The following is a 27,979-nucleotide window of genomic DNA, read 5'->3' as shown; positions in this document are numbered from 1 at the left end:
TGTAATGCAAGGAATCCAACGAAAGAATTTCCCAACCCACCCACATACACATGCATATTCATACACGTCCACACATGCACATATACATACCTATACATTTAAACATATACTTATATATGTACATACACAGACATATACATATATATATACATACACAGACATATACATATATATATACATGGACATAATTCATACTTGCTGCGTTTATTCATTCCCGTCGCCTCCCCGCCACACTTGAAATAGCATCCCCCCTCCCCCGTGAGGTAGCATTAGGAAAGGACAAAAGGCCACATTCGTTCACACTCAGTCTCTAGCTGTCATGTGTAATTCACCAAAACCACAGCTCCCTTTCCGCATCCAGGAACAACAACACTTTCCATGGTTCATCCCAGACGCTTCACATGCCCTGGTTCAATCCATTGACAGCATGTCGACCCCGGTGTACTAGATTGTTCCAATTTACTCTATCCCTTGCATGGCTTTCACCCTCCTGTATGGTCAGGCCCCGATCACTCAAAATCTTTTTCACTCCATCCTTCTACCTCCAATTTGGTCTCCCACTTCTCCTTGTTCCCTCCACCTCTGACACATATATCCTCTTGGTCAATCTTTCCTCACTCATTTTCTCCATGTGACCAAACCATATCAATACACCTTCTTCTGCTCTCTCAACCACTCTTTTTATTATCACACATCTCTCTCACCCTTTTATTACTTACTTGGTCAAACCACCTCACACCACATACTGTCCTCAAACATCTTATTTCCAACACATCCACCCTCCTCTGCACAACCCTATCTGTAGCCCATGCCTCACATCCATATAACATTGTTGGAACCACTATTACTTCAAACATACCCATTTTTGCTCTCTGAGATAACTTTCTCGCCTTCCACACGTTCTTCAACATTCCCCGAACCTTTGCCCCCTCCCCAACCCTGCGAGTCACTTCTGCTTCCATGGTTCCATCCGCTGCTAAATCCACTCCCCAGATATCTAAAACACTTCCCTACCTCCAGTTTTTCTCCATTCAAACTTATCTCCCAATTAACTTGTCCCTCAACCCTACTCTTATTCACATTTACTCTCAGCTTTCTTCTTTCACACACTACCAAACTCAATCACCAGCTTCTGCAGTTTCTCACCCAAAGCAGCCACCAGCTGCTCAAGTTTGACTATGTGGTCACCGAGCAAGTTAAAAGAGCGGAGGTGAGTCAGGACTTAAAATGAAGATATAGTCTTGGAAACTACACAGGCCTTATCATTTTTCATGGTAACATAAATAGGGAAATGGAGTTCTGTTGCTTGGAATTGGACATTTAAGCTGAGAGCCTCTGAGAAATTTACGATGCAGGAGTTGGAAGATTATATAATTGTTTAGTAAAATATGTTAAAAAGCAATGGAGCTTTGAAATGTGTCATGAAGAAAGAGCTTTTGCTAGGTATTAGTGAGCAGTATACCAGGATGAGAAAGCAGGAATAGAGGAACTTTCGAAAAGAATATTGGAAACAACGTAGGAGACATTCCAAACTTTCCATTAATTTATTTTTAGATGGTTGCCAGTTAAAGAGTATCTAATAAGGCTGAGAAATTCAGGGAGAAGAATTAAAGAGGGTGATGTAATATGTGAGAACAGATTCAAAAGTTCTTTCACAGTGGAAAAAACTATAGCCCTTTCACCAGTTAGATAAAATGGAGAGGTTTTAGAAATCATTGGGATACAAGAAAGACATAAACAAAATACTGAAAGATCTTGACCTACACAAGGCTTGTGGTCTTAAAAAGAATTCACCACATGTGTTGGGGATGTATGCAAACATCTTGATGCACTGTTCAAGATGTCGTTGAAGGGAGGCAAAGTGCTAAGGTGGTGGAAAAGGGCAAATGTCATACCTGTCTATACGGAAGGAGACGAGGAAATGACACTGAATTACTGACTAGTCTCTCTGATGAGTGTGGTCTGTTTCTTTGGTATAGATAATAAGAAAGCAACTGAACAACATAGTAGAGGGGAAAAATTACGTATTTGAGTGACAGCATGGTAATAGGGTAAGATCATCTGTAAAGAAACTCATAGACTCATACAAGAGCACAGTGGGTTTATTGTTTGTATCTGAACTACCAGAAAGCATTGGACTCAAGTGTATGTGGGGCTGAATAAAGAGCTGGATCACTAGGAAGGATTAAGGGGGGGATTCTCCTTTGATAGACTGTAACAAGACTGTATGTCTGAGTAGCCTTCTCAAAATGGGTTGAGGTCATCTACAGAGTGTTGCGGGGTTCTCTTCTAGGAATTATCTTTTCTTCCCTATCCCTACGCATATCGCTGCATATTACAGACCATTCTCTTGCAGTACTTCATATGCCTGGCAGCAGAGCAGCTTGATTTGAATGGTGCATAGCACTCGTAGACAATGTTTTGCGATTGTGAGTTGTATATCATTTAGATATCTGTTTTGTGGTTATTTGTAATAACAAGCTTATGGAGCTGATGTATTTGAGAATATCCCACACATAATGTGCAGTGGCTGTCAGGACTGCTTCATTGAAAGGATTAATACAGTACTTCATTGTATGCATCTTATATTAAAAGTGAATGTTTATGAACACATTTGACCTCTGTAATAATCCTTAGATTGAATTTTAGACAAAAAATATAGTTTTTGTTTAGGGTTTTCAGAAAGTTGTGTAGGTCTCTGATGGCACAGATGACGTATGAAAGATTTCTTTGGGATTTTAATGATACTCCAATGTTTTATCCATTTACAGGAATATGAAGCTCGGAAGGTAGCACGAACTGAAGGGCGTCGATACTGTGACCCCATGGTTTTAACTTATCAAGCCGAACGCATGCCTGAGCAGATTCGCTTAAAAGTGGGTGGGGTCACTCCACCTCAGATGGCAGTGTATGAAGAATTTGCTCGTAATATACCTGGATTTTTGCCTATAACTGATCAAGACACCATGTTTTTAGCAAAACCTGTGCCCATTAGCTCAGTAAGTATCAAACCTTAGTTAATGGATGAAATAGGAAATACCCTTAGTATATGAAATAAATCATGCAGTAGTTTATCTAGGCTCTTCTAGCAAGATGTTACATCATAAATGAAAAGTCGCTTTTGTCAAAAAGTGTTGTTTGGAGTACAGTCTCTTCAAAGATCTTCTTTTCAAAGGAGTCTGCATTTCCATGTTATTGGAAGTAAAGCATCTTTTGGCTGCTGGAGCCTTTAGAAAGAGATCCTGGTTAACACCAAAACCATCTCTGTTGTTCATTCCTTCCAGGAACTCCCATCAAAGGGGTTGGCCTCAGGAAAGAAGTTTCCCATGTCCTTACATGCCTCGTTTGCATATGCTATTCCTTTCAGTCTTCCCCTATTTCTCTCTCTCCAGTATTCTGCCATTCTATTTCCCCATATCATAGGTGGTCTTCCTCACACACCGACCCCTTTACTTGTGTTATACACCCTCATAAACTCCCCATCTTACATTTTTTCCATAAGCCTAAACCACTTCAGAGGACTGAATATCAGCCACATTCCACTCCATTGTTCGTTCCCTTTGGATTTCCTGTTATTCCAGATCTCTCATACACCCCACTCTTTACTTTACACATTCCATCTAGTCATACCACATGCTTTTTTAGATAACTCATTTCCACAGCCAGTATTCTTGACCTCCATTCATCTCATTTGCATGTTTTGATTGTATAGTTCAGGGTAGGGAGGAATGTGCAGGCCCTTATGCTTTCTCTCACTTCCATACTTCCTTATCCACATCCAGGCCCCATATACCTGTCCATGATTTACCATGGATGCTTCACAAGCCTTGGTTCAGTGCATTCACAGCTTATCAACTCCTGTATACCAAATCTTTTCAATTCACCTGGGATGCCTTTCACTCTCTTACATGTTCAGGCTCTGATTACTCAAACCTTTTTTCATACCATCCTTCCGTCTCTAATTTGATCTCCCTGTTCTTGTTCCCTCCACTTCTGACTCATAAAACATCTTCATCAACCTTTCCTTATTCAGTTTTCTCACCTTATTTCCAAACCATTTCAACACACTGTCTTTTGCTCTCTCAACCACACTCTCTTTATTTCCACACATCTCTCTTACCCTTTCATTACTTACACACTCAAACCACCTCACACCACATATTGTCCTCAAACATTTCATTTCCAACACATCCACCTTCCTTCATACAACCCTATCTATAGCCCTTGCCTCACAACCATATTACATTGTTGGAACTACTATTCCTTCAAACATACCCATTTTTGCTCTCTAAGGTAATGTTCTCTCCTTCCACACATTCTTCTTCACTCCCAGAACCTTCACCTCCTCCCCCACCCTGTGACTTGCTTCCAGCTTCCATGGTTCCATTTGCTGCTAAGTCCACTCCCAGATATCTAAAACACTTCATTTCCTCCAATTTTTCTCCATTCAAACTTACATCCGAGTTTAACTTGTCCCTCAACCCTACTAAACCTAATAACTTTGCTCTTATTTATATTTAATCTGAACTTTCTCTTTTCATGCACTTTTCCAAACTGTCACCAACTTCTGCAGTTTCTCAATCGAATCTGCCACTATGGCTGTATCATTGGGGAATAACAACTGACTCACTTCCCAGGCCTTCTCATCCCCAATAGACTGCATACTTGCTCCTCTCTCCAAAACTCTTACGTTTTCTATCTAACCAACCCATCCATATATAAATTAAACAATCATGGGGACATCACACACCCCTGCCGTAGACCTGCATTCACTGGGAACCAATTATTCTCCTCTCTTCCTACTCCTACACATGCTTTACATCCTTGATAAAAACTTTTCACCGCTTCTAGCAACTTACCTCCCACACCACATACTCTTAAAGACCCTCCACAAAGCATCTTTATCAACCATATCACATGCCCTCTCCAGATCCATAAATGCTACATACAAATCCATCAGTTTTTCAAAGTATTTCTCACATACATTCTTCAAAGCAAACACCTGATCCACACATCCTCTACCACTTCTGAAACCACACTGCTCTTCCCCAGTCTAATCTTCTGTACATGCCTTCACCTTCTCAAGCAATACCCTCCCATATAATTTCCCAGGAATACTCAACAAACTTATGCATCTGTAGTTTGAACACTTGCCTTTATCCACTTTGCCTTTGTACAGTGGCACTGTGCACGCATTTCTTCTATTCTCAGGCACTTCACAATGATCCATACATGCATTGAATACCCTTACCAACCAGTCATCAATACAGTCACCCCCTTTCTTAATAGATTCTACTCCAATACCGTCCAAATCTGCCTCCTTGCCGGGTTTCATCTTCCGCAAGGGTATCACTACCTATTCTCTCTTAACCAAACCATTTTCCCCGACCCTCTCGCTTCACACATCACCCCAACCAAAACACCCTAGGTCTGCCACTCTATCATCAAACACATTCAATAAACCTTCAAAATACTTACTCCATCTCCTCACTCCATCACTACCTGTTATTACTTCCCCCTTTGCCTCCTTCGCTGATGTTCCCATTTGATCTCATCTTCTGCACGCTATTTACTTCCTTCTGAAACACCTTTTTATTTTCCCTAAAGTATAATGATACTCTCTCACCCCAACTCTCAGTTGCCCTCTTCTTCAAACCTTGCACCTTTCTTTTGACCTCCTGCCACTTTCTTTTATACATCTTCCTGTCATTTGCACTACTTCCTTGCAAGCACCGTCTAAATGCCTCTCATTTCTCTTTCACTAACATGTTTACTTCTTCATCCCACCACTCACTACCCTTTCTAACCTTCCCACCTCCCACCTTTCTCATGCCACATGCATCTTTTGCACATGCCATCACTGCTCCCCTAAATACATCCCATTCCTCAACCACTCCCCTCATGTCATTTGCTCTCAACTTTTTCCATTTTTTTTTCCAGAAATCCTCCCCTCCTTGTATTAACTTTCTAAAATGGGAAACAGAAGAAGGAGTCACGCGGGGAGTGCTCATCCTCCTCGAAGGCTCAGAATGGGGTGCCTAAATGTGTGTGGATGTAACCAAGATGTGAAAAAAGGAGAGATAGGTAGTATGTTTGAGGAAAGGAACCTGGATGTTTTGGCTCTGAGTGAAACGAAGCTCAAGGGTAAAGGGGAAGAGTGGTTTGGAAATGTCTGGGGAGTAAAGTCAGGGGTTAGTGAGAGGACAAGAGCAAGGGAAGGAGTAGCAATACTCCTGAAACAGGAGTTGTGGGAGTATGTGATAGAGTGTAAGAAAGTAAATTCTCGATTAATATGGGTAAAACTGAAAGTTGATGGAGAGAGGTGGGTGATTATTGGTGCATATGCACCTGGGCATGAGAAGAAAGATCAAGAGAGGCAAGTGTTTTGGGAGCAGCTGAATGAGTATGTTAGTGGTTTTGATGCACGAGACCGGGTTATAGTGATGGGTGATTTGAATGCAAAGGTGAGTAATGTGGCAGTTGAGGGAATAATTGGTATACATGGGGTGTTCAGTGTTGTAAATGGAAATGGTGAAGAGCTTGTAGATTTATGTGCTGAAAAAGGACTGATGATTGGGAATACCTGGTTTAAAAAGCGAGATATACATAAGTATACTTATGTAAGTAGGAGAGATGGCCAGAGAGCGTTATTGGATTACGTGTTGATTGACAGGCGTGCGAAAGAGAGACTTTTGGATGTTAATGTGCTGAGAGGTGCAACTGGAGGGATGTCTGATCATTATCTTGTGGAGGCTAAGGTGAAGATTTGTATGGGTTTTCAGAAAAGAAGAGTGAATGTTGGGGTGAAGAGGGTGGTGAGAGTAAGTGAGCTTGAGAAGGAGACCTGTGTGAGGAAGTACCAGGAGAGACTGAGTACAGAATGGAAAAAGGTGAGAACAATGGAAGCAAGGGGAGTGGGGGAGGAATGGGATGTATTTAGGGAATCAGTGATGGATTGCGCAAAAGATGCTTGTGGCATGAGAAGAGTGGGAGGTGGGTTGATTAGAAAGGGTAGTGAGTGGTGGGATGAAGAAGTAAGAGTATTAGTGAAAGAGAAGAGAGAGGCATTTGGACGATTTTTGCAGGGAAAAAATGCAATTGAGTGGGAGATGTATAAAAGAAAGAGACAGGAGGTCAAGAGAAAGGTGCAAGAGGCAAAAAAAAGGGCAAATGAGAGTTGGGGTGAGAGAGTATCATTAAATTTTAGGGAGAATAAAAAGATGTTCTGGAAGGAGGTAAATAAAGTGCGTAAGACAAGGGAGCAAATGGGAACTTCAGTGAAGGGTGCAAATGGGGAGGTGATAACAAGTAGTGGTGATGTGAGAAGGAGATGGAGTGAGTATTTTGAAGGTTTGTTGAATGTGTTTGATGATAGAGTGGCAGATATAGGGTGTTTTGGTCGAGGTGGTGTGCAAAGTGAGAGGGTTAGGGAAAATGATTTGGTAAACAGAGAAGAGGTAGTGAAAGCTTTGCGGAAGATGAAAGCCGGCAAGGCAGCAGGTTTGGATGGTATTGCAGTGGAATTTGTTAAAAAAGGGGGTGACTGTATTGTTGACTGGTTGGTGAGGTTATTTAATGTATGTATGACTCATGGTGAGGTGCCTGAGGATTGGCGGAATGCGTGCATAGTGCCATTGTACAAAGGCAAAGGGGATAAGAGTGAGTGCTCAAATTACAGAGGTATAAGTTTGTTGAGTATTCCTGGTAAATTATATGGGAGGGTATTGATTGAGAGGGTGAAGGCATGTACAGAGCATCAGATTGGGGAAGAGCAGTGTGGTTTCAGAAGTGGTAGAGGATGTGTGGATCAGGTGTTTGCTTTGAAGAATGTATGTGAGAAATACTTAGAAAAGCAAATGGATTTGTATGTAGCATTTATGGATCTGGAGAAGGCATATGATAGAGTTGATAGAGATGCTCTGTGGAAGGTATTAAGAATATATGGGGTGGGAGGAAAGTTGTTAGAAGCAGTGAAAAGTTTTTATCGAGGATGTAAGGCATGTGTACGTGTAGGAAGAGAGGAAAGTGATTGGTTCTCAGTGAATGTAGGTTTGCGGCAGGGGTGTGTGATGTCTCCATGGTTGTTTAATTTGTTTATGGATGGGGTTGTTAGGGAGGTGAATGCAAGAGTTTTGGAAAGAGGGGCAAGTATGAAGTCTGTTGGGGATGAGAGAGCTTGGGAAGTGAGTCAGTTGTTGTTCGCTGATGATACAGCGCTGGTGGCTGATTCATGTGAGAAACTGCAGAAGCTGGTGACTGAGTTTGGTAAAGTGTGTGAAAGAAGAAAGTTAAGAGTAAATGTGAATAAGAGCAAGGTTATTAGGTACAGTAGGGTTGAGGGTCAAGTCAATTGGGAGGTGAGTTTGAATAGAGAAAAACTGGAGGAAGTGAAGTGTTTTAGATATCTGGGAGTGGATCTGGCAGCGGATGGAACCATGGAAGCGGAAGTGGATCATAGGGTGGGGGAGGGGACGAAAATTCTGGGAGCCTTGAAGAATGTGTGGAAGTCGAGAACATTATCTCGGAAAGCAAAAATGGGTATGTTTGAAGGAATAGTGGTTCCAACAATGTTGTATGGTTGCGAGGCGTGGGCTATGGATAGAGTTGTGCGCAGGAGGATGGATGTGCTGGAAATGAGATGTTTGAGGACAATGTGTGGTGTGAGGTGGTTTGATCGAGTAAGTAACGTAAGGGTAAGAGAGATGTGTGGAAATAAAAAGAGCGTGGTTGAGAGAGCAGAAGAGGGTGTTTTGAAGTGGTTTGGGCACATGGAGAGAATGAGTGAGGAAAGATTGACCAAGAGAATATATGTGTCGGAGGTGGAGGGAACGAGGAGAAGAGGGAGACTAAATTGGAGGTGGAAAGATGGAGTGAAAAAGATTTTGTGTGATCGGGGCCTGAACATGCAGGAGGGTGAAAGGAGGGCAAGGAATAGAGTGAATTGGAGCGATGTGGTATACTGGGGTGGACGTGCTGTCAGTGGATTGAATCAAGGCATGTGAAGCGTCTGGGGTAAACCATGGAAAGCTGTGTAGGTATGTATATTTGCGTGTGTGGACATATGTATATACATGTGTATGGGGGTGGGTTGGGCCATTTCTTTCGTCTGTTTCCTTGCGCTACCTCGGAAACGCGGGAGACAGCGACAAAGCAAAAAAATATATATATATATATATATATATATATATATATTTTTTTTTTTTTGTCGCTGTCTCCCGCGTTTGCGAGGTAGCGCAAGAAACAGATGAAAGAAATGGCCCAACCCACCCCCATACACATGTATATACATACGTCCACACACATAAATATACATACCTACACAGCTTTCCATGGTTTACCCCAGACACTTCTCATGCCCTGATTCAATCCACTGACAGCACGTCAACCCCGGTATACCACATCGATCCAATTCACTCTATTCCTTGCCCTCCTTTCACCCTCCTGCATGTTCAGGCCCCGATCACACAAAATCTTTTTCACTCCATCTTTCCACCTCCAATTTGGTCTCCCACTTCTCCTCGTTCCCTCCACCTCCGACACATATATCCTCTTGGTCAATCTTTCCTCACTCATTCTCTCCATGTGCCCAAACCATTTCAAAACACCCTCTTCTGCTCTGTCATCCACGCTTTTTTTATTTCCACACATCTCTCTTACCCTTACGTTACTTACTCGATCAAACCACCTCACACCACACATTGTCCTCAAACATCTCATTTCCAGCACATCCATCCTCCTGCGCACATCTCTATCCATAGCCCACGCCTCGCAACCATACAACATTGTTGGAACCACTATTCCTTCAAACATACCCAATTTTGCTTTCCGAGATAATGTTCTCGACTTCCACACATTCTTCAAGGCTCCCAGGATTTTCGCCCCCTCCCCCACCCTATGATCCACTTCCGCTTCCATGGTTCCATCCGCTGCCAGATCCACTCCCACATATCTAAAACACTTTACTTCCTCCAGTTTTTCTCCATTCAAACTTACCTCCCAATTGACTTGACCCTCAACCCTACTGTACCTAACAACCTTGCTCTTATTCACATTTACTCTTAACTTTCTTCTTTCACACATTTTACCAAACTCAGTCACCAGCTTCTGCAGTTTCTCACATGAATCAGCCACCAGCGCTGTATCATCAGCGAACAACAACTGACTCACTTCCCAAGCTCTCTCATCCACAACAGACTTCATACTTGCCCCTCTTTCCAAAACTCTTGCATTTACCTCCCTAACAACCCCATCCATAAACAAATTAAACAACCATGGAGACATCACACAGCCCTGCCGCAAACCTACATTCACTGAGAACCAATCACTTTCCTCTCTTCCTACACGTACACATGCCTTACATCCTCGATAAAAACTTTTCGCTGCTTCTAACAACTTGCCTCCCACACCATATATTCTTAATACCTTCCACAGAGCATCTCTATCAACTCTATCATATGCCTTCTCCAGATCCATAAATGCTACATACAAATCCATTTGCTTTTCTAAGTATTTCTCACATACATTCTTCAAAGCAAACACCTGATCCACACATCCTCTACCACTTCTGAAACCACACTGCTCTTCCCCAATATATGGAGAAGGCATATGATATGCAGAAGCTGGTGACTGAGTTTGGTAAAGTGTGTGGAAGAAGAAAGTTAAGAGTAAATGTGAATAAGAGCAAGGTTATTAGGTACAGTAGGGTTGAGGGTCAAGTCAATTGGGAGGTGAGTTTGAATGGAGAAAAACTGGAGGAAGTGAGGTGTTTTAGATATCTGGGAGTGGATCTGTCAGCGGATGGAACCATGGAAGCGGAAGTGGATCATAGGGTGGGGGAGGGGGCGAAAATTTTGGGAGCCTTGAAAAATGTGTGGAAGTCGAGAACAGTATCTCGGAAAGCAAAAATGGGTATGTTTGAAGGAATAGTGGTTCCAACAATGTTGTATGGTTGCGAGGCGTGGCCTATGGATAGAGTTGTGCGCAGGAGGATGGATGTGCTGGAAATGAGATGTTTGAGGACAATGTGTGGTGTGAGGTGGTTTGATCGAGTAAGTAACGTAAGGGTAAGAGAGATGTGTGGAAATAAAAAGAGCGTGGTTGAGAGAGCAGAAGAGGGTGTTTTGAAATGGTTTGGTCACATGGAGAGAATGAGTGAGGAAAGATTGACCAAGAGGATATATGTGTCGGAGGTGGAGGGAACGAGGAGAAGAGGGAGACCAAATTGGAGGTGGAAAGATGGAGTGAAAAAGATTTTGTGTGATCGGGGCCTGAACATGCAGGAGGGTGTAAGGAGGGCAAGGAATAGAGTGAATTGGAGCGATGTGGTATACAGGGGTTGACGTGCTGTCAGTGGAGTGAATCAGGGCATGTGAAGCGTCTGGGGTAAACCATGGAAAGGTGTGTAGGTATGTATATTTGCGTGTGTGGACGTGTGTATGTACATGTGTATGGGGGGGGGGGTTGGGCCATTTCTTTCGTCTGTTTCCTTGCGCTACCTCGCAAACGCGGGAGACAGCGACAAAGTATAAAAAAAAAAAAAAAAAAAAAAAAAAAAAATATATATATATATATATATATATATATATATATATATATATATATATTATTATACTTTGTCACTGTCTCCCGCATTAGCGAGGTAGCACAAGGAAACAGACAAAAGAATGGCCCAACCCATCTACATACATGTCCGCACAAGCACATATACATACCTATACATTTCAACGTATACATATATGTACGTACACAGACATATACATATACACACATGTATATAATTCATACTTCCTGTCTTTATTCATTCCCAGTGCCACCCCGCCACACATGAAATGACAACCCCCTCTCCCCGCACGTGCATGAGGTAGCGCTAGGAAAAGACAACATAGTCCACATTCATTCACACTCAGTCTCTAGCTGTCATGTATAATGCACCAAAACCACAGCTCCGTTTCCACATCCAGGCCTCACAAAACTTTCCATGGTTTACCCCAGACACTTCACATGCCCTGGTTCAATCCATTGACAGCACGTCGACCCCAGTATACCACATCGTTCCAATTCACTCTATTCCTTGCACGCCTTTCACCCTCCTGCATGTTTAGGCCCTGATTGCTCAAAATCTTTTTCACTCCATCCTTCCACCTCCAATTTGGTCTCCCACTTCTCTTTCCCTCCACCTCTGACACGTATATCTTTTTATTCTCCCTAAGATTTATTGATGTATATGTATACGTTGAAATGTATAGGTTTCTATATGTGTGTGTGTGGACGTGTATGTTTATACGTGTGTATGTGAGTGGGTTGGGCCATTCTCCAGTCTGTCCCCCTGCGCCACCTCGCTAATGCGGGAGACAGCGACAAAGTATGATAGATATGATATGATATATATATATATATTTTTTTTTTTTTTTTTTTTTTTTTTTTTTTTTTTATACCTCGTCGCTGTCTCCCGCGGTTGCGAGGTAGCGCAAGGAAACAGACGAAAGAAATGGCCCAACCCCCCCCCATACACATGTATATACATACGTCCACACACGCAAATATACATACCTACACAGCTTTCCATGGTTTACCCCGGACGCTTCACATGCCTTGATTCAATCCACTGACAGCACGTCAACCCCTGTATACCACATCGCTCCAATTCACTCTATTCTTGCCCTCCTTTCACCCTCCTGCATGTTCAGGCCCCGATCACACAAAATCCTTTTCACTCCATCTTTCCACCTCCAATTTGGTCTCCCTCTTCTCCTTGTTCCCTCCACCTCCGACACATATATCCTCTTGGTCAATCTTTCCTCACTCCAATATATATATATATATATATTATCCCTGGGGATAGGGGAGAAAGAATACTTCCCACGTATTCCCTGCGTGTCGTAGAAGGCGAGTAAAAGGGGAGGGAGCGGGTGGCTGGAAATCCTCCCCTTTTTTTTTTTTTTTTTTTTTTTTTTTTTTTTTTTTTTTTTTCCAAAAGAAGGAACAGAGAAGGGGGTCAGGTGAGGATATTCCCTCTAAGGCCCAGTTCTCTGTTCTTAACGCTACCTCGCTAACGCGGGAAATGGCAAATAGTATGAAAAAAAAATATATATATATATATATATATATATATATATATATATATATATATATATATGTGTGTGTGTGTCGGAGGTGGAGGGAGCGAGGAGAGGAGGGAGACCAAATTGGAGGTGGAAAGATGGAGTGAAAAAGATTTTGTGTGATCGGGGCCTGAACATGCAGGAGGGTGAAAGGAGGGCAAGGAATAGAGTGAATTGGAGCGATGTGGTATACCGGGGTTGACGTGCTGTCAGTGGATTGAATCAAGGCATGTGAAGCGTCTGGGGTAAACCATGGAAAGCTGTGTAGGTATGTATATTTGCGTGTGTGGACGTATGTATATACATGTGTATGGGGTGGGTTGGGCCATTTCTTTCGTCTGTTTCCTTGCGCTACCTCACAAACGCGGGAGACAGCGACAAAGTAAAAAAAAAAAAAAAAAAAATATATATATATATATATATATATATATATATATATATATATATATATATATATATATATATATATATATATTATTACTAAAAGGGGAGGGAGCAGGTGGCTGGAAATCCTCCCCTCTCGTTTTTTTTCAATTTTCCAAAAGAAGGAACAGAGAAGGGGGCCATTTCCCACGATACATATGCCCTAGCCTGAACCATTTTATCAATCAACCCCTAGGGGTGGATGAACAGCTGGGTTGACAGTGGACTGTCTGCTGTAATCAGGATTCGAACCTATGTGCTCAGCCTTGGGTGGCCCATAAATGCCTCACAGTCAGTGTTGCTGTTGCCACATATTATTTTAGTTTGTGGTAATTGTGTTACATAAAATTTCCCAAAGTACATATGCAGTGTTGGTAAACAGTAGTGTTACACTGTTGGAATCTCAATTTCTCTGCCTCTTTTCTAAAGAGCAACATGTTAGAAAATTTTGTAGCATGTAGTTCAAATTGGTTCCTGACTCACATGCCACACTTGACTACCAGGCCAGTTTTGTGCTGCTTGGGCCATCTTGGGGAAAAATTGGCTTACTACATTAGGTGCTTCAAATATGACCTTCATAGGGTTTCCTCAGTCTGTTGCCTCAGGGCCTCCACAGGCTGACTTCAGCTCAGGCTATTGGGCAGGGACTAGGATCTACATGAATTATAATTATTGAATGCATCAGTTTCACATGATACACTGATGAATTATGTGAAACTAGAGTTTTTGGAAAATGTCATCATTGGACTTCCTTACCATAGGATTCCTAACATTTCTTCAGTCTTGTATCATTTGCATTATCAGCATAATGTAAGAATTTGTTTTGATAATTCTTACTCCTACAGCAGCAGCAGCAGCAGCAGCAACAGCAGCAGCAGCAACAGCAGCAGCAACAGCCACAACCACCTCACACACAGCAACAGGCATTTGGTAGTGATGAAGCAACAGCCTTCTTGGTGCTAACAGAGAGGATCAGTGCAGAGTTAGAGCACACAATTCAAGCCTTCACAACCCTGGCACCCACCTCTCCACTCATTCCCATGCTTCACTCTTTACGTGAGGGATTGTTGCTTACAAGGAACAACAGAGATGCTCATACTGCTCAAGTGCTGCTTAGGAAGGTTAGTTTTTACATCTCAGCAAATTGAATAGAACAAAAGATGTGTTTTAATCAGCAATTTGACCATTTGCATATATTTATTGCCTGTCCACAGTGGCCAAAATAGATGTATGAGAAATAGAGCCATTAATAAGTTTGCCCAATGCATAGGTACTTATGATTTTAGTTGGATTAAGATTTTTATTGATTAGTAATAGATTAGAAATAATAGTCTTGTAGTGGTATCATTTTGCTTTTCATGATAGGTAAACATCTTTATTATTTATTAAACTTGATTGCCATTTCCCATATCAGTGACGTAGTGCCAGGAAACAGACAAAGAACAGCCCATCCACTCACATACACATATATAAATTTTTTTTATTATTATTATTATTTTGCTTTGTAGCTGTCTCCTGTGTTAGCGAGGTAGCGCAAGGAAACAGATGAAAGAATAGCCCAACCCACCCACATACACATGTATATACATACACGTACACACACAAATATACATACCTATACCAAAACAAGGAACAGAGAAGGGGACCAGGTGAGGATATCCCCTCAAAGGCCCAGTCCTCTGTTCTTAACGCTACCTCGCTGACGTGGGAAATGGCAAATAGTATGAAATAAAGAAACAAAGACATCTCAACGTATACATATATATACACAGACATATACCTATATACACACGTACATAATTCATACTGTCTCCCTTTATTCATCCTCATTGCCACCTCGCCACACATGAAATAACAACCCCCTCCCCCCTCATGTGTGCGAGGTAGCGCTGGGAAAAGACAAGAAAGGCCACATTCGTTCACACTCAGTGTCTAGCTATCATTTAATAATGCACCAAAACCACAGCTCCCTTTCCACATCCAGGCCCCACAGAACTTTCCATGGTTTACCCCAGACGCTTCACATGCCCTGCCTGGTTCAATCCATTGACAGCACGTCAACCCCGGTATACCACATCGTTCCAATTCACTCTATTCCATGCACGGCTTTCACCCTCCTGCATGTTCAAGCCCCAATCACTCAAAATCTTTTTCACTCCGTCTTTCCACCTCCAATTTGGTCTCCCACTTCTCTTCATTCCCTCCACCTCTGACACATATATCCTCTTTGTCAATCTTTCCTCACACATTCTCTCCATGTGACAAAACCATTTCAAAACACCCTTTTCTGCTCTCTCAACCACACTTTGTATTACCACAAATCTCTCTAACCCTATTATTACTTACTCGATCAAACCACCTCACACCACATATTGGCCTCAAACATATCATTTCCAGTACATCCACCCTCCTCCGCACAACTCTATCCATAGCCCACACCTCGCAACCATATAACATTGTTGGAACCACTATTCCTTCAAACATACCCATTTTCGCTTTCCGAGATAATGTTCTTGACTTCCACACATTCTTCAACGCTCCCAGAATTTTCGCCCCCTCCCTCACCCTATGATTCACTTCCGCTTCCATGGTTCCATTCGCTGCCAAATCCACTCCCAGATATCTAAAACACTTCACTTCCTCCAGTTTTTCTCCATTCAAACTTACCTCCCAATTGACTTGACCCTCAACCCTACTGTACCTAATAACCTTGCTCTTATTCACATATACTCTCAGCTTTCTTCTTTCACACACTATACCAAACTCAGTCACCAGCTTCTGCAGTTTCTCACATGAATCAGCCACCAGCGCTGTATCATCAGTGAACAACAACTGACTCACTTCCCAAGCTCTCTCATCCACAACAGACTGCATACTTGCCCCTCTTTCCCAAACTCTTACATTCACCTCCCTAACAACCCCATCCATAAACAAATTAAACAACCATGGAGACATCACACACCCATGCCACAAACCTACATTCAATGAGAACCAATCACTTTCCTCTCTTCCTACACGTACACATGCCTTACATCCTCGATAAATACTTTTCACTGCTTCTAACAACTTGCCTCCCACACCATATATTCTTAATACCTTCCACAGAGCATCTCTGTCAACTCTTATCATATGCCTTCTCCAGATCCATAAATGCTACATACAAATCCATTTGCTTTTCTAAGTATTTCTCGCATACATCCTTCAAAGCAGACACCTGATCCACACATCCTCCACCACTTCTAACATCCAAAAGTCTATCTTTCACACGCCTATCAATTAACACATAATCCAATAACGCTCTCTGGCCATCTCTCCTACTTACATATACTTATGTATATTTCTCTTTTTAAATCAGTTATTCCCAATCACTAGTCCTTTTTCAGCACATAAGTCTACAAGCTCTTCACCATTTCCATTTACAACACTGAACACCCCATGTACACCAATTATTCCCTCAACTGCCACATTACTCACCTTTGCATTCAAATCGCCTATCACTATAACCTGGTCTCGTGCATCAAAACTACTAACACACTCACTCATCTGCTCCCAAAACACTTGCCTCTCATGATCTTTCTTCTCATGCCCAGGTGCATATGCACCAATAATCACCCATCTATCTCCATTCTCTTTCAGTTTTACCCATATCAATCTAGAGTTTATTTTCTTACACTCTATCACATACTCCCACCACTCCTGTTTCAGTAGTGCTACTCCTTCCCTTGCTCTAGTCCTCTCACTAACCCCTGACTTCACTCCCAAGACATTCCCAAACCACTCTTCCCCTTTACCCTTGAGCTTCGTTTAACTCAGAGCCAAAACATCCAAGTTCCTTTCCTCAAACATACTACCTATCTCTCCTTTTTTCTCATCTTGGTTACAACCACACACATTTAGACACCTCAGTCTGAGCCTTCGAGGAGGATGAGCACTCCCCACATGACTCCTTCTTCTGTTTCCCCTTTTAGAAAGTTAAAATACAAGGAGTGGAGGGTTTCCAGCCTCTCACTCCTGTCCCCTTTAGTCGCCTTTTACGACACGTGAGGAATGCGTGGGAAGTATTCTTTCTCCCCTATCCCCAGGGATCTACATGTACCTAATTCTCCAGAATAACTGTTCCTACCTATATATTTATTATATATTAGTGAGTGATGGGATGAAGTAGGAAGATTATTAGTGAAAGAGAAGAGAGAGGCATTTGGACGATTTTTGCAGGGAAATAATGCAAATGAGTGATAGATGTATAAAAGAAAGAGGCAGGAGGTCAAGAGAAAGGTGCAAGAGGTGAAAAAGAGGGCAAATGAGAGTTGGGGTGAGAGAGTATCATTAAGTTTTAGGGAGAATATAAAGATGTTTTGGAAGGAGGTAAATAAAGTGCGTAAGACAAGGGAACAAATGGGAACTTCAGTAAAGGGGGCTGATGGGAAGGTGATAACAAGTAGTGGTGATGTGAGAAGGAGATGGAGTAAGTATTTTGAAGGTTTATTGAATGTGTTTGATGATAGAGTGGCAGATATAGGGTGTTTTGGTCGAGGTGGTGTGCAAAGTGAGAGGGTTAGGGAAAATGATTTGGTAAACAGAGAAGAGGTAGTAAAACCTTTGCGGAAGATGAAAGCTGGCAAGGCGGCGGGTTTGGATGGTATTGCAGTGGAATTTATTAAAAAAGGGGGTGACTGTATTGTCGACTGGTTGGTAAGGATATTTAATGTATGTATGACTCATGGTGAGGTGCCTGAGGATTGGCGGAATGCTTGCATAGTGCCATTGTACAAAGGCAAAGGGGATAAAAGTGAGTGCTCAGACTACAGAGGTATAAGTTTGTTGAGTATTCCTGGGAAATTATATGGGAGGGTATTGATTGAGAGGGTGAAGGCATGTACACAGCATCAGATTGGGGAAGAGCAGTGTAGTTTCAGAAGTGGTAGAGGATGTGTGGATCAGGTGTTTGCTTTGAAGAATGTATGTGAGAAATACTTAGAAAAGCAAATGGATTCGTATGTAGCATTAATGTATCTGGGGAAAGCATATGATAGAATTGATAGAGATGCTCTGTGGAAGGTATTAAGAATATATGGTGTGGGAGGCAAGTTGTCAGAAGCAGTGAAAAGTATTTATCGAGGATGTAAGGCATGTGTACGTGTAGGAATAGAGGAAAGTGATTGGTTCTCAGTGAATGTAGGTTTGTGGCAGGGGTGTGTGATGTCTCCATGGTTGTTTAATTTGTTTATGGATGGGGTTGTTAGGGAGGTGAATGCAAGAGTTTTGGAAAGAGGGGCAAGTATGCAGTCTGTTGTGGATGAGAGAGCTTGGGAAGTGAGTCAGTTGTTCGCTGATGTTACAGCACTGGTGGCTGATTTGTGTGAGAAACTGCAGAAGCTGGTGAATGAGTTTGGTAAAGTGTGTGAAAGAAGAAAAAAGTAAATGTGAATAAGAGTAAGGTTATTTGGTACAGTAGGGTTGAGGGACAATTCAATTGGGAGGTTATTTTAAATGGAGAAAAACTGGAGGAAGTGAAATGTTTTAGATATCTGGAAGTGGATTTGGCAGCGGATGGAACCATGGAAGCGGAAGTGAATCATAGGATGGGGGAGGGAGCGTCAGCTCTGGGAGCGTTGAAGAATGTGTGGAAGTCGAGAACATTATCTCGGAAAGCAAAAATGGGCATGTTTGAGGGAATAGTGGTTCCAACAATGTTATAAATGGTTGTGAGGCGTGGGCTATAGATAGAGTTGTGCATAGGAGGGTGGATGTGTTGGAAATGAGATGTTTGAGGACAATATGTGGTGTGAGGTGGTTTGATCGCGTAAGTAATAATAGGGTAAGAGAGATGTGTGGTAATAAAAAGAGTGTGGTTGAGAGAGCAGAAGAGGGTGTTTTGAAATGGTTAGGTCACATGGAGAGAATGAGTGAGGAAAGATTGACCAAGAGGATATGTGTGTCAGAGGTGGAGGGAATGAGGAGAAGTGGGAGACCAAATTGGAGGTGGAAAGATGGAGTGAAAAAGATTTTGAGTGATTGGGGCCTGAACATGCAGGAGGGTGAAAGGCGTGCAAGAAATAGAGTGAATTGGAACGAAGTGGTATACCGGTGTCAACATGCTGTCAATGGATTGAACCAGGCAGGGCATGTGAAGCTTCTGGGGTAAACCATGGAAAGTTCTGTGGGGCCTGGATGTGGAAAGGGAGCTGTGGTTTCAGTGCATTATTACATGACAGCTAGAGACTGAGTGTGAACGAATGTGGCCTTTGTTGTCTTTTCCTAGCACTACCTCGCACACATAAGAGGGAAAGGGGGTTATTTCATGTGTGGCGGGGTGGCTATGGGAATGAATAAGGGCACAGTATGAATTATGTACATGTGTATATATGTATGTGTCTGTGTGTGTAAATATATGTATACGTTGAGATGTATAGGTATGTATATTTGCTTGTGTGGACGTGTATATATATACATGTGTATGTGGGTGGGTTGGGCCATTCTTTTGTCTGTTTCCTTGCGCTACCTCGCTAACGCGGGAGAGAGCGACAAAGCAAAATAAATAAATAGATAGGTATTGGGTAGTAGTAGTCAGTAGGGACATAGGTAGGAGCCTCTGCAAACATTGCACTTTAGTTGCCCTCTGTTAGTGACCTGTTGAAGTTAAAGCACTAAAGGCTAAGAAGGGGCCCTGGAGCTCATTAGTTATAGACTCTGTTGCCGTGGCCACTCCCCTTGATGGTGTCCCAGTTGGGAACAGGCATCATAGATATAGATACATAGATATGGTTATTAGGGTGTGAATGCATTTTGTCTGTGTCATCTTTCCAGGTGGGGGGAAGGACCTTTGAGTATTCATTGCTGAAGTGTGAGTCAGATGTGAGCTTTTTCTGCATGGAGTTGGTAAATGTTTGTATTGTGGTTTACATGGGTGAGGGCTATAACTTTTACACAAGGGACTAGGTGCCATGCATGTTGAGGTGGAACTGTATTTGAAGTGTTTTTGTTGAGTTGTCTGGGTTTTCACACACACACACACACACACACACACACACATGCAGTTTTCTTGCTGCCATTTCCTGCCTCAGCAAGTATCAAAAATAGGCAGACTAGCATAAGCAGACTATCCTTGCTTGCTCATATCTATTCTCTCTCTCATGAATAATGTACCAAAAGCAAGGACCATTCTGTAATTACCCATATGTGCTGTGGGAAGGAGTTTTACACTATTGGGGCCCCATCACTTGAACATTATCTTCTTTTGTATAGCTTCCTAAGTTTTTTGATGCTCTCTCATTAGATATGTCCTTAGTTGTTCTGTTCTATTGAGCCACCTCTCTTATACAATATGCATACTTCTTGACATTTTCTTTAACAAAATATTTTCCCTGGTTGCTCTGCTCTTAATCTTTAGAAGAACAGTACATTGTCCACATCAGTGAACTGTTTTAAAAACTTGGTTTTGATCAGATTACCCCTCACTCCTCTCACTTCCAAGGTGGGCAAATTAAAGCCTCAATCTTATCATATAACTCAGCTGCCTTAATTCTGGTACCATCTTTGTTGCTCTCATCTGGATCATCTCTAGTAGTACTGTGATTTTTAGGTGTGATGACCAAACTTGAGAAACATATCCAGGTTTTGGTCATATGTAGGATATGAACAGCTCACTAAATATTTTCATTTCCATATACTTGAAAGCTATTCTGATATTTGCCAAGAGACTGTTGCTTTAGCTGTTCTAATGTTGGACTTTGTTGACAGGTTAGGATGATCAGTTCCCAATTCCTCATACAGAGTCCAGAAGCAAGTATCAGGGTTTGCATGCTTATACCTGGTGCAAGGTTGTGCTGGGCTTCATTTTTAAGGAAGGGAATGAACAGAGGTGGTAAAGGAGGGTATGGTAGCTAGGGAGGTAAGAGAGAGGTTATGGAGATAAGTTAGGGAGTGGTGATGGTTGGGGGGGTGGGATGTCTAAGGAATACTTTTTTACCTATGATGAGATTTAGCCATGATGGCAGGGCTAGTGTGTAGTGATCACTGCTTCTCTTATGTGTCCAGGGTGGGTATGTTGGCCAGGAAGAGGAGAGAGGGATGTTGTTGAGGTAGGATGTGGTGGCTAGGATGGGAAAACATGGTGGTAGTGAGGAAGGGTGTGATAGGGATTTGTTGTTCGTAGCTTCTGCTCCATGTGAGTGCAAGTCAAGAGGTCAAAGGCCAGTTGGCCATTAGCTCCACAACCCTTCACAGGAGCAAGGAGATGAGGACTCAAAAGACTTAGATCTTTTATATCTATGTATATCTCCCTTTAGTCCTATGATGAATCTGTATGCATTGTAGAAAACACTAGAGCATGTTCATAGTTGGAATTCATGTCATTGTTTAAGTGGTTGAACACTGCTTAACTATTGGCTATAAAGAGTTGTGTGGTGGGAAATATTTCTGGTGTCAGATCTTCAGAGTGTGACTCCATCAACTCAGCCACAGCTTGTTCTTCATTTTCTACGAGGCCACATCTGATCGTTCAATTTCTAATAAGAGTCACAATTGTTTGTTGGCTCTGGGACATTGAAGGTTTACGCAGAGTGAATTGGTGGGATGTAAATGGGGGCAACATGCTGTCAGTGGACTGAACAAGGGCAATTGAAGCAGCCAGGGGAAACCATTGAAAGATCTGTCGGGCCTGGTTGTGGATAAGGGGCGCTGGTTTTGGTGTAATACACATGACAGTTAGAGAGTCGATGTGAGCAAATGAGCCTTTCCTTGTTTGTTCCTTCTACTACCTTGCTGTTGCGGGGTATGGCGAACATATATGAAAAAAAAATTATATATTTGCATTCCCTGCATGTCGTAGAAGGCGACTAAAAGAGGAGGGAGCGGGGGGCTGGAAATCCTCCCCTCTTGTTTTTAATTTTCTAAAAGGAGGAACAGAGAAGGGGGCCAAGTGAGGATTTCCCTCAAAGGCTCAGTCCTCTGTTCTTAATGCTACGTCGCCAAAGCGGGAGATGGTGAATAGTATAAAAGAATATATATATATTCATGTATGAGTATGTTTGAAGGTATGGGGTAGAGATAAGACTATGCAGTGGAGGGTAGGTGTGGTGGAAATGTTTGAGGGCAGTATGTGGTTTGATGGAGTAAGTGAAGAAAAGGTATGGTTGAGAGAGCTGAAGAGGGTGTGCTTAAAATGGTTAAGATATACGGAGAGAATGAGTGGGGAATGTTTGACAGAGAGGAGATATGTGTCAGAAGTGGTGGGAACAAGGAGGATGGGGAGACCAAATTGGAGATGGAAGGATGGAGTGAATAAGGTTTTGAGCGGTGAAAGGCATGCAGGAGATAGAGTGAATTGAAAAGATGTAGACAGTGGTCGACTTGCTGTTAGTAGGCTGAGCCAGGGCATGTGAAGAATCTGGTTCTGGCTAGGGAGCTAAGGTTTCGATGTATTACCCATAACAGTCATAGAATGGATAAGAGCAGATGTGGCCTTTGTTTGTTTCTGGTGCTACCTCACATATGTATGGGGGGGGGGGGGGATAAGAATGTTGCAAACAGTTCCTCCTCTTTTGTGGATATGACAGACTTTTGGATGTCAGAAATGCCGGTAAAACAAGGATGCACTGGTTGCTTATTTATCTTTATACAAATTGTCATTAGTACATTTTCCATTTTCATGTGGTCTGAAAGGTGCATGCAGCTTTCAGGTTTACTTGTACACTTTAACCCATGTCCAGTGTGCTAAACATACTTCTCTTAAATATTATGTATATGTTCTAAGTAATCAGTCATTTTTTTTCTTTGTGAAAAGATAGGAAACATGAGAGCAAGGGAGTCTCTCGTAGTACAGTAAAATTTTCAAGTGGCTGGTAGCCCATGTGTTAGAATGACTCCAGATCTCAATAGCCAATTAGCATTTTTTAATTGAATGGATATAATTTTGAACTTTCCTTCCTCATAATAGAAGGTGCATGTGATTTAGTTATCTAATTGATATTTGTCTTGGATTTCAGTGTGTAGAAAACCTCATGGAAGGTGCACGAGAATTGTCTAGTGAACCAGAGTTGAATCAGTTAGCTCTACGCTTCCGAGATTGCCATCTTATTGTTCTCAAGGCCATGGCTGATCATCGCTCGTATGGTATGGTGTGGACTTCAAAAAATATCACGAAGTATGTATTCATGAATCACCCTGATATAGATAGAAACTGAACAGTAGGTAACATAAATTAGGATATTATTTCAAGTATACATTAGGAGTAATGTGTTCATTGTTATGTCTTCCATTCTAGTTGTAAATGATGTATTTATTAGTCCTAATAATGGAATCTCTGCAAATTGGGTGTACTGTCTCTTTATGTTTATTAAGTAAAAGGTACCAGTAATTAAAAGATATCAATTTGTGTTTATGATGTTCTATGTGTGACAGTGGTGAGCCTGCCTGGTCCCCAAAATTAGTTTTCTCTGGTATCAGAAAGGCTTGTCCACTTTCTGTCATATTACACAATCCTTGTTAAGGCAAACTCTTCCAAATTGCCAGGAAAAATTCCTGCATTTTACAGGGATGGTTGACAACTGACTAGGGCAGGCCCAGCTCAGCAACGTTTTTTTTTTTCATTTATTCATTGAAAAGAGGGCAAATGAGAGTTGGGGTGAGAGAGTATCATTAAGTTTTAGGAAGAATAAAAATGTTTGGAAGGAGGTAAATAAAGTGCGTAAGACAAGGGAGCAAATGGGAACTTCAGTAAGGGCGCAATGGGGAGGTGATAACAAGTAGTGGTGATGTGAGAAGGAGATGGAGTAGTATTTTGAAGGTTTAGTTGAATGTGTTTGATGATAGAGTGGCAGATATAGGGTGTTTTGGTCGAGGTGGTGTGCAAAGTGAGAGGGTTAGGGAAAATGATTTGGTAAACAGAGAAGAGGTAGTAAAACCTTTGCGGAAGAGAAAGCCGGCAAGGCGGCAGGTTTGGATGGTATTGCAGTGGAATTTATTAAAAAAGGGGGTGACTGTATTGTTGACTGGTTGGTAAGGTTATTTAATGTATGTATGACTCATGGTTAGGTGCCTGAGGATTGGCGGAATGCTTGCATAGTGCCATTGTACAAAGGCAAAGGGGATAAAAGTGAGTGCTCAGACTACAGAGGTATAAGTTTGTTGAGTATTCCTGGGAAATTATATGGGAGGGTATTGATTGAGAGGGTGAAGGCATGTATAGAGCATCAGATTGGGGAAGAGCAGTGTAGTTTCAGAAGTGGTAGAGGATGTGTGGATCAGGTGTTTGCTTTGAAGAATGTATGTGAGAAATACTTAGAAAAGCAAATGGATTCGTATGTAGCATTAATGTATCTGGGGAAAGCATATGATAGAATTGATAGAGATGCTCTGTGGAAGGTATTAAGAATATATGGTGTGGGAGGCAAGTTGTCAGAAGCAGTGAAAAGTATTTATCGAGGATGTAAGGCATGTGTACGTGTAGGAATAGAGGAAAGTGATTGGTTCTCAGTGAATGTAGGTTTGTGGCAGGGGTGTGTGATGTCTCCATGGTTGTTTAATTTGTTTATGGATGGGGTTGTTAGGGAGGTGAATGCAAGAGTTTTGGAAAGAGGGGCAAGTATGCAGTCTGTTGTGGATGAGAGAGCTTGGGAAGTGAGTCAGTTGTTCGCTGATGTTACAGCACTGGTGGCTGATTTGTGTGAGAAACTGCAGAAGCTGGTGAATGAGTTTGGTAAAGTGTGTGAAAGAAGAAAAAAGTAAATGTGAATAAGAGTAAGGTTATTTGGTACAGTAGGGTTGAGGGACAATTCAATTGGGAGGTTATTTTAAATGGAGAAAAACTGGAGGAAGTGAAATGTTTTAGATATCTGGAAGTGGATTTGGCAGCGGATGGAACCATGGAAGCGGAAGTGAATCATAGGATGGGGGAGGGAGCGTCAGCTCTGGGAGCGTTGAAGAATGTGTGGAAGTCGAGAACATTATCTCGGAAAGCAAAAATGGGCATGTTTGAGGGAATAGTGGTTCCAACAATGTTATAAATGGTTGTGAGGCGTGGGCTATAGATAGAGTTGTGCATAGGAGGGTGGATGTGTTGGAAATGAGATGTTTGAGGACAATATGTGGTGTGAGGTGGTTTGATCGCGTAAGTAATAATAGGGTAAGAGAGATGTGTGGTAATAAAAAGAGTGTGGTTGAGAGAGCAGAAGAGGGTGTTTTGAAATGGTTAGGTCACATGGAGAGAATGAGTGAGGAAAGATTGACCAAGAGGATATGTGTGTCAGAGGTGGAGGGAATGAGGAGAAGTGGGAGACCAAATTGGAGGTGGAAAGATGGAGTGAAAAAGATTTTGAGTGATTGGGGCCTGAACATGCAGGAGGGTGAAAGGCGTGCAAGAAATAGAGTGAATTGGAACGAAGTGGTATACCGGTGTCAACATGCTGTCAATGGATTGAACCAGGCAGGGCATGTGAAGCTTCTGGGGTAAACCATGGAAAGTTCTGTGGGGCCTGGATGTGGAAAGGGAGCTGTGGTTTCAGTGCATTATTACATGACAGCTAGAGACTGAGTGTGAACGAATGTGGCCTTTGTTGTCTTTTCCTAGCACTACCTCGCACACATAAGAGGGAAAGGGGGTTATTTCATGTGTGGCGGGGTGGCTATGGGAATGAATAAGGGCACAGTATGAATTATGTACATGTGTATATATGTATGTGTCTGTGTGTGTAAATATATGTATACGTTGAGATGTATAGGTATGTATATTTGCTTGTGTGGACGTGTATATATATACATGTGTATGTGGGTGGGTTGGGCCATTCTTTTGTCTGTTTCCTTGCGCTACCTCGCTAACGCGGGAGAGAGCGACAAAGCAAAATAAATAAATAGATAGGTATTGGGTAGTAGTAGTCAGTAGGGACATAGGTAGGAGCCTCTGCAAACATTGCACTTTAGTTGCCCTCTGTTAGTGACCTGTTGAAGTTAAAGCACTAAAGGCTAAGAAGGGGCCCTGGAGCTCATTAGTTATAGACTCTGTTGCCGTGGCCACTCCCCTTGATGGTGTCCCAGTTGGGAACAGGCATCATAGATATAGATACATAGATATGGTTATTAGGGTGTGAATGCATTTTGTCTGTGTCATCTTTCCAGGTGGGGGGAAGGACCTTTGAGTATTTATTGCTGAAGTGTGAGTCAGATGTGAGCTTTTTCTGCATGGAGTTGGTAAATGTTTGTATTGTGGTTTACATGGGTGAGGGCTATAACTTTTACACAAGGGACTAGGTGCCATGCATGTTGAGGTGGAACTGTATTTGAAGTGTTTTTGTTGAGTTGTCTGGGTTTTCACACACACACACACACACACACACACACATGCAGTTTTCTTGCTGCCATTTCCTGCCTCAGCAAGTATCAAAAATAGGCAGACTAGCATAAGCAGACTATCCTTGCTTGCTCATATCTATTCTCTCTCTCATGAATGATGTACCAAAAGCAAGGACCATTCTGTAATTACCCATATGTGCTGTGGGAAGGAGTTTTACACTATTGGGGCCCCATCACTTGAACATTATCTTCTTTTGTATAGCTTCCTAAGTTTTTTGATGCTCTCTCATTAGATATGTCCTTAGTTGTTCTGTTCTATTGAGCCACCTCTCTTATACAATATGCATACTTCTTGACATTTTCTTTAACAAAATATTTTCCCTGGTTGCTCTGCTCTTAATCTTTAGAAGAACAGTACATTGTCCACATCAGTGAACTGTTTTAAAAACTTGGTTTTGATCAGATTACCCCTCACTCCTCTCACTTCCAAGGTGGGCAAATTAAAGCCTCAATCTTATCATATAACTCAGCTGCCTTAATTCTGGTACCATCTTTGTTGCTCTCATCTGGATCATCTCTAGTAGTACTGTGATTTTTAGGTGTGATGACCAAACTTGAGAAACATATCCAGGTTTTGGTCATATGTAGGATATGAACAGCTCACTAAATATTTTCATTTCCATATACTTGAAAGCTATTCTGATATTTGCCAAGAGACTGTTTGTTGCTTTAGCTGTTCTAATGTTGGACTTTGTTGACAGGTTAGGATGATCAGTTCCCAATTCCTCATACAGAGTCCAGAAGCAAGTAGCAGGGTTTGCATGCTTATACCTGGTGCAAGGTTGTGCTGGGCTTCATTTTTAAGGAAGGGAATGAACAGAGGTGGTAAAGGAGGGTATGGTAGCTAGGGAGGTAAGAGAGAGGTTATGGAGATAAGTTAGGGAGTGGTGATGGTTGGGGGGGTGGGATGTCTAAGGAATACTTTTTTACCTATGATGAGATTTAGCCATGATGGCAGGGCTAGTGTGTAGTGATCACTGCTTCTCTTATGTGTCCAGGGTGGGTATGTTGGCCAGGAAGAGGAGAGAGGGATGTTGTTGAGGTAGGATGTGGTGGCTAGGATGGGAAAACATGGTGGTAGTGAGGAAGGGTGTGATAGGGATTTGTTG

General features: G+C 42.1%; 1 protein-coding gene across 1 annotated transcript in view; it reads left to right on the top strand.

Moving 5' to 3' along the window:
- Positions 1-27,979, top strand: part of Not1 (CCR4-NOT transcription complex subunit 1) — a 560,605-nt gene that overhangs the window by 423,043 nt on the left and 109,583 nt on the right. Inside the window, exons 27-29 of the mRNA XM_071695617.1 lie at positions 2,772-2,999; positions 14,369-14,644; positions 23,510-23,667. Coding sequence (XP_071551718.1) covers positions 2,772-2,999; positions 14,369-14,644; positions 23,510-23,667 — 662 coding nt within the window. The remainder of the gene's footprint in view (positions 1-2,771; positions 3,000-14,368; positions 14,645-23,509; positions 23,668-27,979) is intronic.

Source organism: Panulirus ornatus, chromosome 58, assembly GCF_036320965.1.
Source record: "Panulirus ornatus isolate Po-2019 chromosome 58, ASM3632096v1, whole genome shotgun sequence".
NCBI lineage: Eukaryota > Metazoa > Arthropoda > Malacostraca > Decapoda > Palinuridae > Panulirus > Panulirus ornatus.
The sequence above is the reverse complement of the archived record's forward strand: the minus strand, read 5'-3'. Positions and strand labels throughout refer to the sequence as shown.